Source organism: Miniopterus schreibersii (assembly GCF_964146895.1).
Source record: "Miniopterus schreibersii genome assembly, chromosome: 12".
NCBI classification, from domain to species: domain Eukaryota; kingdom Metazoa; phylum Chordata; class Mammalia; order Chiroptera; family Miniopteridae; genus Miniopterus; species Miniopterus schreibersii.
Window position 1 is genome coordinate 54,779,787 of NC_138112.1, and position 12,645 is coordinate 54,792,431.

Consider the following 12,645-nt stretch of genomic DNA (forward strand, 5'->3'; position numbering starts at 1 on the left):
ATCAAGGAACTGGACTCATAAACCCCATGAAGCTGATGCATGAATTTTCACTAGGCGCCACTAAGCAGGAGATTCAGGAAACTGAAGACCTACACTGCTTGCCTGCCCATAAATCTGAAAACTTTTAAATGCCTTTTCAAACAATGCAGTAACTACCTCTTCATAATTCTAGCAGAATCATTAATTTTAGAATCTCCAAATGCCAGAATTATAAGACCTAATAGGACAGTTGATTATCACCAGCAATCTTCATAAAAATGTTTCTATTTTCCCCCATACGCAATTAATCTTTCTGCTTAAGCGTTGAACTTCAAAATGCAAGAATTATTCGGAGATACTGCATTTCAACAGAGAATGCCTCATGTCAGTTTTGACCTTGGCCTGACCTCTATATAAAAGCTTTGTGTTTCAAGGTATGTGATGAATAGCTCTCTGGCTTTAAATCCAGTGCCACTGGTTGTCAACAATGATGCTCAAAAGGGGTAATAAAGTAGTTAAAAAATCAGAGATGTTCTCTGGATTAAATAAGTATTACATCTAGGCAAAAAGAAAAAATCAGAGATGTTCTATACATATGTTTCTACCTTAGCAAATCTGGAAGTAGTTATAAATAAGGTAATTTTCACTATCTATACTGCTTTTCCAAATAATAGGAAAACGATGAAGTATGGAATTATAATTGCCAAAATATACCTAGGCTGATTTGGCCTTCCTGTGCCACAAATGAAGTAAATTTTCCTTTGGAGGACCCATTTGATTTACTTTGTTGAATAGTGTTCTCGGTTTTAAGAATTTACAACTTATTTGCCCAGTTTATGGTCCTTAAAGACCAGGGCTTCTATCCCTATGCCAGGACTACACATACAGTAGAACTTAATAAATATTTATTGGCTTAAATTTAGATTAAATTGAATTAAATTGAATTTAAAATCAGAGATGAAAGAATAATGATAAAAAAGAAATCAGACTATGAGCCCTTTTTTCCACCTGTCTCTAATCTATCCTAGTACTCAGCACATAGTATGCTCTCAGTGAATGATGGCTGAATGAATGAAAATCAATATATTGAAATAATGACCAGTTGCTTCTAATGCCTGTTGGTTAAATGCATATAAAATATTCATGGTCATTTAGAAAGATAAAACAGTAACACCCAATTCTGTCAGTTGTTTTATTCCTATTTACCTTTAGAATGTTTGATTTTCCAACTTCTGAGAATGCCCTCCTACCCTAAATTTATCTACCACCTTCAAAGCTGTTCATACATGTTTTATTTTTATGGTACATTCAGGACAACAAGTTGGCAAATTATTGATTTATCTATAAGACATATGCAAGAAAAGTAATTTTAATTTGATTTTAGAAAGTATGTGACATCTATATGAAATATGTGTATATATATGTATGACATACATATATATATGAAATCTCCCATACCCCTCTCAAATGATCTAAATCAAGTTTTACATCTATATTACCATACATATATACACACATATGTATAATATTTATTTATATTTATATACTTAGTGTTCTGAAAGAAATCAAATACTAGTCTTCAGGCTTATCTATGAGCTTAACTTAGATGAGTGGCTTTTTCCCCATTATACTTATCCTAAGTCTTTTTAATGGACATGTGATATGCTAGTCTGTGTCCAAGCTCACCTACAATTTCTTTTCTCAAAAGACAAGGCACATCTGCCACCTGCTCTACTCCGTGTCCCAGCAACAACTGTCGAGCAGCATAAAGATTGATTATCAGTCAAAAACCATTGCACAACACCAGATTTTGGTGGGTTAAGCTTGCTGATCCAGCAAGAGATGGTGTGAAATTTTCAGGAGTGTGTGCCAACATTTTGGTGCTAAAAGAACAGCAGTGCATGTCACAGTGAAACACAGCCAAAGATGTGCAGACAAAGCAGAGAAGTTTTTGTTCTGGACTTGGCTTTAAAAAGGATAAGAAAGAAAACAAAAAGTAAGAGGAAACTAGTTTGCACATTTAAAAATCATCCACCAGGCTCAGTCATGTGTGTAACGTTGGTATTTTACGCATACATGTCGGGGAGATTTTCTAAGCTTAGCTGTAAATAATTTTTATATCTCTCTTCCCCAATACCATTATCATATCAAAGGCAAGTATTTATTATTTATCAAAATAATCAAGGATCTTAAGAAAGCACTAATTATATAAATATCTGAATATAAAAAAACCCTCAGAAACATTTACCCACAAAGACTCATGCTTATATACAAGCAGATGATTAATGAATATAAAATAAAGGCAGCCATATTTAAGATTAAAGCAAAATTAGAAAATTCTATGGATCTACACTATCGTATAGGTAATTTTAACTGAGTATTGTAGCAACAAGTTTCTTTACAAGGACCAAATTACCTTGAACTTCCTATTGAATTCAATAAATTATTTCCTGATGATCAAGCATTATGAAAGAGACAGAAACCTGAGCATTACTTTATATAATAGCATTAGTAGAGAAAGAATTTTCATCGCCTCATCTGTAATGAACTCCAGAATTACTTTTCTTGTATTTATGCAATTACTGCCTAGACTTGCCTTTGGTTCACCAGCTTTATAGCAGTTGCAGGAAAAAAAATTCTTCTAATAAGGTATAAAAAGCATAAGGGAGCACAGCAGTTAGGTACACTGAATTTGTATGGCAAAGTTGTGTCATTTAAATGTAATTACCATATATAGGACTTGATAACAGACTCTGGATATGACATGCTCGGAAGAATATTCTTAGATTGCGGTACTTTCATGTATCTCTTAAAATGTATTCTTATACTAAAGAAAGAGAAATGTTTTCTATTTTTAGAAAATCTAAATGCACTTTTTAAAAAAAGATCTTACCTGCAAATATCTCTAAAATATATATATATTTACATTTATATCTCATATATAATTTCTATTATTATAATTTCTATTATATATATTTATTTATATATATACATTTAAAGGTTAAAAAAAAGTTAAGGTGTAGTATTTACTGTATGAAAAATTTTATTAGGAAAATGACATGTATATAAGAATTATGTGTTCATTACTGGCCACAATTATTTTCATAATTGTGTTAATGCCATCGGAAAAAAGACCAAGAATTTAAATGAATAAATGATACTTGAATCTTTGAACTATTTTCTAAGAGAATAAGTCTAATGAATTATGTCTGTTGGGTGTCACAGAAACTAAACAGCAAATTCAATAATCTCTGATTTAATTTATTATATTTTCACCATTTAACCTCCTGCAGGCTCCCTAATGTCTATTCAGATCTATATTAAATTAAGCACCAATGCTAATGAAGGGCAATAAACGTGGCTGTCAGTGGATTTTTCTTTCATTAACCACATTATCCTCTTACTGAGCTGTAAACGCGTAAACATTAGTTTTGTTAAACCGTGCAAAGACGACAGGATGGAAATCATTTTTTAATTGCATCCCTCAAGCAATTTACTGTATGTGGGGGTAGGATTTTTTTTCCTTTTTTACCTTTAATTTTTTTGAATGGATCTAAAAAGGGCTCTCCCATTGAAACATAAACATCGGCTTCGTGGGGTATATCTTCAGGTTCGAGGGCTTCAGTGCCGTCTGCCAAGAACACTCGTCGTACGGCTGTGTTCAGATTCAGCTTTTCCGTGCACTCCTCCAGCAACTGGAAGAAAGAGAGAGGTAAGAGAAAGTGATTCACCAAAGGAAAGGAACACGTTTCCGTGAAACAAAAGGTGCCAGCAATCAAAACAGAAACTTCAGCCCATTGCCAGACTTTCCTTGAGTAACTTCACCAATATAGTAATTTTCTAGCAGTTGAAAATATACAAATAAAAGGTAAATCACAGCACTAAGAATATCTAACGGTTGTCTAATTTTAGTCCTTAAATGTCCTGTCAGTTAAATGTTCTTATAACTCTATAAGAAATATAAGCCACTTTATCTGCTTAATATACTATTTATATATTAGTGTATATAAAGGAAAGGAAAGGAAAGAAATGTCTTTGCGTCCTACATATGCATAAGCAATTCACAGACTCCTATCACTAAAAAGAAATCTTTAACATAATAAATGTCATTTTTCTCATCTTTTATATTATAAAGAGAATAAGGGAAGAACTGAAGCACGGAAAACTTGCACACTAGTTACCAAGGTGATGGTTGGTACAGTAACTTTGGCAAAGGCTGTGTGAGATCCATTTCTGTAAGCTGTTACTCTAATCACTCTGGGCTGAAGTTTACCCCTGTGAGAGATTCTGTGCCAGTTCTGGGCCGACTGAAATTCTGGAGGCGAGAGCGCCGCAGCTCTGAGGAGGGAAAAACAGAGTAAAAATAGTGACGACATTCAAAAAGATATCATCTTGGGTATTTTTTTACAGAGATAGGCCCTAATGATTGTTCATAAGTATTCTTCAAAAAACTTTTATAGGATATAATTGCATATAACTACTTAAATATTTAAAAACACTTAATACGAGATAAGTTTGCCAAAACTGTTCATGTCAAGCACATATCTCAGAATAAATCCTTTTTATCATTTTACTTATAAAACATCATACTCATTTTTTAAAATTATATTGCTACATTAATTATATTCTGATAAAAAGCAAAAAAAAATAGCAATGGGGTCTTAACATCATAAAATAGTGAATGGCGAACATTTTCCTTGTTTTCATGTTTATCAAAGTTCTTTGCTTTTTCAAAAAGATTTCAAGTTTCAAATAGATTATAACTAAATTTTTTTATCTTAAAATTAATTGTAATTGCTTATATTTCAAGTTGTTTGAAGGCAGTAAGAGAAGATTTCTAAGTTTTGTCTTTAGTTAAAACCAGTGTCGATCCTTATTTCCTCGGCAGAAGTACACGTAAGTGATTAATGTGTCAAATTTTTACTTCAGAGATCTCTAACTAACCCTGTTAATTCTTAATGCTACAGAAGGCAAAGTAAACATTTCCCTAAAACTTTAGGGAAATTAAAATCAAAATATATCCACCTATTCAAATATATGAAAATAATAGGAGCATCAGTTTCTTGAATTGATTTTTGTTTTATGAACATTTTATTCTATCCACAAGCTCTTAGGTTAAAAGTTTATAACAGCCTTGATGTGAAAATGCACACAATAGTTTTACAGTAAGTTCACTGCGATTTAATTTTATTTTGAAATACTGGTTAAATACCAAAAGTATGCATTTCAATTTTTAAACAAATATCTGGTAAGCAAAGATATTTCATGATCCCACACTAATTCTGCTTCAAATATTTTTTTCAGAGTTTCACATTCTCCAGGTTGAAGTGTATGTACTTCATGTTCTCCACAAATGTAATTAACAACATTCTACTCCGGTGCTTTCAAAGGAAAAAAATAAAACAAAACAAAAACAGAAACAAAACCCTAGGGACAGAGACGTGTTACATTTTAATGTCTGCAGTAGTCAACTGAATCATTATAAATTCTGCTCAAAGGAAAAACCTTCAACAGTTGGTTGAAAAAAACAAGAGGACAGCTTTGATTACCTCAGTTGACCTGCTGGAGCACTGACAGGTCTGTTTCTCTTGGATGCTGATATAAAACAGGGATTGTTTTCACTGTTTGATTTGTAGCTATCTGGGTCTGATATTTCATGGCTATGATCTGATGCTGTTTGATGTGTGGAGCAATCTTGAAGTCTTGACCCTTCTGATATTGCTGCTGAAAGCAACCGTCTGTTGGGGCCAAACTGAGGCTGCAAATAATCTTCAGTAGTTTTAATAACTGCTTTTGCCTGGGATGACATAAACTCCCTGGGAGAAACAATGCGTGGAAGAATACAGTGAATTGATTTGCAATCACTTATTAACAACTACCACATAACAACTAGTTTTGTGCTAGACAAATACTGCACACTTAGCCATTATTTCATTTAATCCTTACAATATCCCTGGGAAGTGGGTACTATTTCGATCCCCATTTTCCAGATTTAAGAAATTGTGGCTGAGAGGCTAATTAACTTGCCCGAGCTCAAATAATCAGTTAGTTGGCAGGAAGAAATTGAACTCAAGCTTGTCCTAAGATAAAACCCACATTCATAATCATTAAACTTAATTACTTACTTAAAGAAGAAAGCTGTGTAACCCTTGAAACAATGTAAGTAAATTTTTTAAATTATTGATTGGTTTATTAAACACTAGCACTCTGCCAAGTATTAGGAAATACAAAAGTTAAAGAGATGTGGTTCCTACCCTTGAGAAACTTGCAAACTAACCCCTAATAAAGAGAGAATATACTGTAAATAAACTGCTTAGAACTATGGGTGTGTATTAATTTTAGGTGCAAAAGAGAATTCCTTGAAGGCAAACTTTTGTAGGCTGGAATAAAGCTGGTAAAGGCTTCCCAGCAGACTGGAGATTAGGGTGACTAGCTCATCCTGGTTTGTTCAGGACTGTCCTGGCTTTGGCACTGAAAGTCACACATCCTGAGGATTTCAAGTGATACAGCTTATTATCAGAACACACAGAAAGTTAGGAAAGTAAATCCACTCCAGGAAGGCACAAAGAGAACCGGAAAACCAGCCCTAGCCAGTGTGGCTCAGAGGTTAGAGCGTCAGCCTGTGGACTGAAAGGCCCCAGGCTCCGTTCCGGCCAAGGGCACGTGCCTCGACTGCAGGCTCAGTCCCGGCCCACAGTGTGGGAGGCAACCAATCGATGCGGCTCTCTCTCATCAATATCTCTCTCTCTCTCTCTCCCTTCCACTCTCTCTCTGAAAAGCAATGGGAAACAACATTCTCAGGTGAGGATTATAAAAAAAAGAGTTAGGAAACCATTCACTGCTCTCCAAGCTACACTAGCCACACAGGAGCCTCCCTAGCAGACTGCCGCTTCCTTGGACTCGGCAACCCCGTCCCTCCTGTGTCCACCTGCTTCCTCCTCCTGCATCGTTATCGCCTAAACTGCCTCAACTCGCCTCCCCCCACCATGGATTCTGCTCCCTTCCTCCATGCGTCCCCCCATTTCCACACCACAGCAGACCCTCTCGGCACGACTCACATTCAGTTCCCCCCAAAGTTTAATTTCATCAAGAGCCAGTAAAAGATACTCCGGTTGAGTGGAACTCTCAAGCGAGGTGGCCTCCGAAACCACTGGCAAGACTGTGAATAAGAAATTAACCATCAATCGCCCAAAAAAGTCGCCTTATGGACAGAACTGCAGGATAAGGAACAGAGGAGTCAGAGTGAGATGGGCTCTAGATGCCTCCCCAAGGGGGAAACATAGCTGGCGGGGACTTGCGTGGCCTGTCTAGCACACTGAGATACATGACTCACTAAAACAGATCACGCAATTAAACTACCAAATGTTTTCAAATTGAATAACTACTCAAAGGCTATTCTGATTCTTCTGATTATTTTAATATTAGTAACTTCTAACCATAAACAGAAGAATGTAATATTACAATTGTAAGCCCACTCCTGAACCATCTGGCCCAATAGTTTGTTGTCAGTGTTGGCCCAAAGGGATGTGGGTTGCAAGGTAGGATTGTCCTTCTTCTTTTTATTATTATTATTATTATTATTGATCTTTAGAGAGAGAAGAAGGGAGAGGAAGAGAGTGAGATTGATGTGAGCAAAACATTGATCAGCTGCATATATATAGCTGGTTATATTAAATTTCTGCCTACCATACTAGCTATACAATTACCCAGGTTTTATTATCCACTTTTTAAAATATTGGGTAATAAAATTTAGATCCAGATATTTTATTTTCTGGAAGATTCTAATGTAATTACTTAAGATTAAGTTTTGACATCATTCAAAATATTTAAAAGAATGTGCCACAGATGATTATGGGAAAAATCCAAAGCAGAATTTTAAAAAATGCTTTGAGATTATAATGCATTATTTTAAGGTGGAGGGTTGGGGTGGGGAAGGTATTCACTTGGATGTAAATGTTCTGGTATGGGTTTTTTTGTAAAAACAACAGCTACATTATTGCTGAGTTAATTTAGAGTTGGTTATTGAAAAAATACTATTTCTTTTAGCAATTTGAATAATTTATTAAAACGAGGTCATAAAAAAGATTAAAGAACAAATGTGGTTATGTGTGTTTATATGCATATAAACTATATAAATATTTAAGAATTTTATGTGTGCTTAGGGAAAGATGAATTAAAATGTCAAAATTTAACCTTGCAGCAGTATGAATAAAAACTATCAGTTAATTAAAAATTATCAAACTTTAGGTTAATAAATCATTTAGACAACTTCTACATATGATACAATGGATATGGTAAATCACAGAATTACAAAGGCATATTAATAAATTAACTAAGCATTTACCCTTTGCTCAAACAGTACTATACCTCATCTACATGTTGTCTTTCCACTCTAACCAAGCAGGTCATCAGGGGCAGATCTTATACACTGTGGAATTTACAAGCCCCTTGATAACCCAGGCTAGTGTTCAATTATGCTTTACTCTCTTTGATTTTCACTTAATCTAATTTACAATTTTTGCTTCACAAAGCAATAACCAAGTGGATATGTGAGGTCTAAAAGTGTAAGAAAATATACTCAGAAAGGAATATAGAAAAAGCAGATAAATAGACCATGATTAGATTTGAGGGTATGACTCTAATTTTGATAAGAGCAATTTTTCTTCTCATTTCCTTTGCTTTAATAGCATTAGTGAACCTTAATGGCTTTTTATAGCAATTGGAGGAAAACTCCAAATGAAAGCCATACTTGTTGATCTCAGTCATACCAAGTGATGCTGCTCACTGCCCCCTGTAATGTCCCTCAGCTACAATGGCACCTCCTTCCTTCCGTAGCTCTTATCTGTATGCCTTATTGCCAGTGGCATTCACTTAACAGATCTATACCCAGTATACTGTACATCTTTCGGTAAGTAAATATTTAATAAACGTAAATCTGAACTCAGTGCTTATGTTTTCTAGAAACCTCTTCCATAATAACAATAATTGTCTAGTAGAAGAGATAAATGTTAAACAAATAGTTACATATATAAACTTACAATTATTATGAAGGAAAAGTCCTGGTTACTATAAGGGAGAAATTCAGGGGTTAGGGGTATAGGGAAGGCCTCAACAAAACTGTTCAAGCTGACAAGACACATAAGAGGCATTAACCCCACCAGATCCTAGTCAATCCTTATTCTAAATCATTCCCCCTCCAGGTCCTGTGTATGAACTGATATACTGTTTTGCATATTGATATGTTTGCTTTGTGATTTCAGATTATTTCATTTCCCGTTCTGCAAGGGTAAGATCCCTGTTTTACACATTTTACATTTCCACAGGAACTCAACCAGATTGATGTGCAGGAAGTATTCCTTAATAATTATGACACTGTGCAAAAAATGTTACAAAAATGCTACTGACAAAGAAACAAGCACAATGTAAGAAATAAAATATAATAAAGCTCAAGCCAAGAGTTATGTCAGGTAATGTTCATTTTATCTAAGTCATCCCCCTGATTTTCCCTTAGATAAAACAGTCCATTACATTTGAGAATTCGAGTTCTTTATATGCCCATGGAAGGTATCCCCTGATCGGCTCCAGGGAAGGAATCCTCAGTGGTCTAACACCAATGATGGTAATTCCATTTCCCTTACCCCTTGCAGGCTAAGTAATCAGCTTGTGATTCCATATTTGGCCAATGGGACATGAGGAGAAGTATTTTGGTGAATGTTTGTTGTTGTTTTGCCATAATAAAAAAGAGATGTAAGTGATCAAACACTCATCTTCTGTATTGGACATTACTGAGTGAACCTGTGATGAGCCATCTTGTGAGCAGGACGAGTCAAACCCAAGGATCTAGCCAGTGTTCCAACAATGAAAGATACGAAGAGTCATGCTCTTTAAAAACACTGCTGAACCAGTGAATTTAACCCTGGGATTGCCCTGACTCTGAAGTTCTTGTTATGTGAGAGAGTGACTATTCCTCATTTTTAAAGTCACTTCCACTCTTTGAGTTTTCTGTTACTTTCCCATAGTAGCCTAACTTACACAATCAACTTTCTAATCATGTTTGCTTTACTTTTAGTTGCATTCAAAATCTACAGATTTTAAATAATTTTATAATGAGTTAAAATATAAACTAATAGGGTATTTTCTTTCTAAAAATTCTGCCCTACTTAATAAGAAATCTTTCACTGAAAATGTCAGCATAAGCATAAAATGACACAGAATTTTTAAATTTTCTTCCTTTTTGAAACACAAAGCATCTTTGGTGAGTTTAGATTTCTATGACAATAGTCTGCAGGTGGCTAATAATTCTGTTCATCAGTAGAATGTGTGGCTACTCTGACAGAACATGGCTCAGTAACAACCACGCAGGTCTAAGTTATCACACAGTTTGGATGTGAATGCAACAGCAGGACAATGACAGTTGCCAAGGATTTGTACTTGCTGTCGCTTCATACCAGTGTTGCCTGTCAAAGTGTCTCTTTCTCTTATACAGAAGCCATAGAATTTTTATGGATAGCAATTACTTACAATATACAATGAAGTACATCAAATCTAACAACCACTCTTTAGCCCGTCATTATCTGGTAGTCTCTTTGTTAAATGTAGTCATCCATTTTCGTCTAAATTATTTATTTATACTGTATATTTGACAAGCATATATTTCTCGCTTTATATTCTTATGGCATTTAAACCTTCCTGAAGAGTTATGTCATTTTTTTTTAATATTGTCATTTGTAAAACTTATCTTTATCCTATTACCACTTTAATGGTAATTAAACTCTCTAATTGGAATCGATACAAATAAGAAAATGTAAACATACAGAAAAATGACCCTAAGTACACTCAATAATAAATCATCACCTTAAAATATTGGAGTACAACCAATCAGAGAAATAACCCCACATATGTTTGATGAATGTAAACTTGCATAAAATCTCTGGAGTACACAAAGTACAAAGATTTTATTAAACTTCATCCTACCCTTCCCCCAACTTGATGACATCAGTGAGCTCTAAAGATATAAATAACTTTCTACAGTTGTTAGATAAAATGTAATTTAAACATCAGAGAAAGTTAATAATAAAAGCGAATAATTCACCCGTATTTTATTTTCAACACCAGAAGAAACTGTAATTCTAGTTTGGCCTAGAAATGTTGGTAAGGGTTTCCCAATTGATAGATCAGTACATAAATCATCCCACCCACGGGAAAAAAAGACTACTTCTGTTTGTGTGAAAGTGTAATGGAATAAAAAGAAGGTATATCTGAAATCCAAAACTGGGGGAGGTTATAGATATTATATATAACTTTTCCAGAGGAAATTTAAATTTTTAAAAAGAAACAATTAGTTTTTCGACATTTCTAAAGGAAATAATGTGTGGATGTTTAGATCTGTGGAGTGTTGTTGTTGTTTTTAGCTTAAAGAAAAAATTTGAAAAAAATATGAACTAGGGAAAGTGTAATTTCAACGGGGCTTGAAAACAGGGAAGGCATTGCCTTGCTTCATTCACTGTTGCTGCCTCCCCCTCACTCCCTCTGCTACCCATTCATGGTGGACACTGACAGCTCACCTTTGGGATACTGAAATCAGGCAATGTAAGTGCTCGTATTTCAAAAAAGACTCTAAGGCTCATTCCAATTTAAAACAGCCAAAATAACTAAAATGACATAAAAAAGTGAGTGAATGGGTTAGGCACATTAGTCTCCTTGAAAGCAAGATTAAAGGGTAAAAATCCATGAAATTACTCCTTAGATGATCATCAGCTAAAAAAAATCATTAAAACAAAATATTTTATATGTGAGATAGAAAGCGATATTTTCCACAGCGTTCTCTTAATTTTAAAATGCAATTTTATTTGAAAATCTTCCACTCAGCATTTGGAGACACCTCCTGTAAATATGGCAGAACTGCCCCTAGAGACCTGTGACCAATAAATAATCGGTTTTTCCATCTATGTCACCCGGGATACAGTAGACTACAGCTGGATAGGAAAAGCTTCCTACTGTGCCACTTTCCTGGAAGCTGCCACAGAAATGAGGCTAGACTTTTCCAGTCTTCTGACCTCTTCGTGGCAAGTCAGGAAATGTGGGGATCGGACCTCTGGCACAATATGTTGAACTCATTTATTCTGTTGGTGATTATTTTCTTGGGGGAAGGATCCTGGCACAGCAGTTTCTACTCTGTTACAAATAAATGCAGCAGAGAGTGATAGAGGAAACATGTTGAAAGAATACAAGAAAGAGAAGAGCGGATGAGGTAAATATAATAAAGAGTGAATTAATAGCATCAGACAATCACATGAAAATAAAGTGACTGATCACTGTATGGTTGCAATGAATGGATTTAATATATGTGGGCATATTTTATTAAATGTACAATGTGTTAATTAGTGAAGGAAAGCACAACCTCTGTGATATAAGTAAAGGAACAACAAATTGGCTGTATTTTAATAATTGTTTCTGATAAAAAGATCACAAAGATGGTGGAAGAAAGGTGGCAAGAAAAACAAGATGAGACAAGAACTGTTTTAACCTTAATCAAGAGGGAAATGTCTTTATTCATAGAGAAAATTGACTCTCTCTAATAATCGTTTTAGTACAAACGGATCTTAGATTACCATTAGCCTTTATGAACTTGACCCTTTTCAGGTTGAAATTCATCATTTTCTTTTT

At 34.7% G+C, this 12,645-nt stretch overlaps 1 protein-coding gene across 1 annotated transcript in view; it reads right to left on the minus strand.

The window, feature by feature from the left end:
* The window catches only part of DCDC1 (doublecortin domain containing 1), a 279,224-nt gene that overhangs the window by 247,596 nt on the left and 18,983 nt on the right, over positions 1-12,645 (minus strand). Inside the window, exons 4-6 of the mRNA XM_081153073.1 lie at positions 5,529-5,795; positions 4,161-4,317; positions 3,512-3,674 (exon numbers count right to left, since the gene is read on the minus strand). Coding sequence (XP_081009199.1) covers positions 3,512-3,674; positions 4,161-4,317; positions 5,529-5,795 — 587 coding nt within the window. The remainder of the gene's footprint in view (positions 1-3,511; positions 3,675-4,160; positions 4,318-5,528; positions 5,796-12,645) is intronic.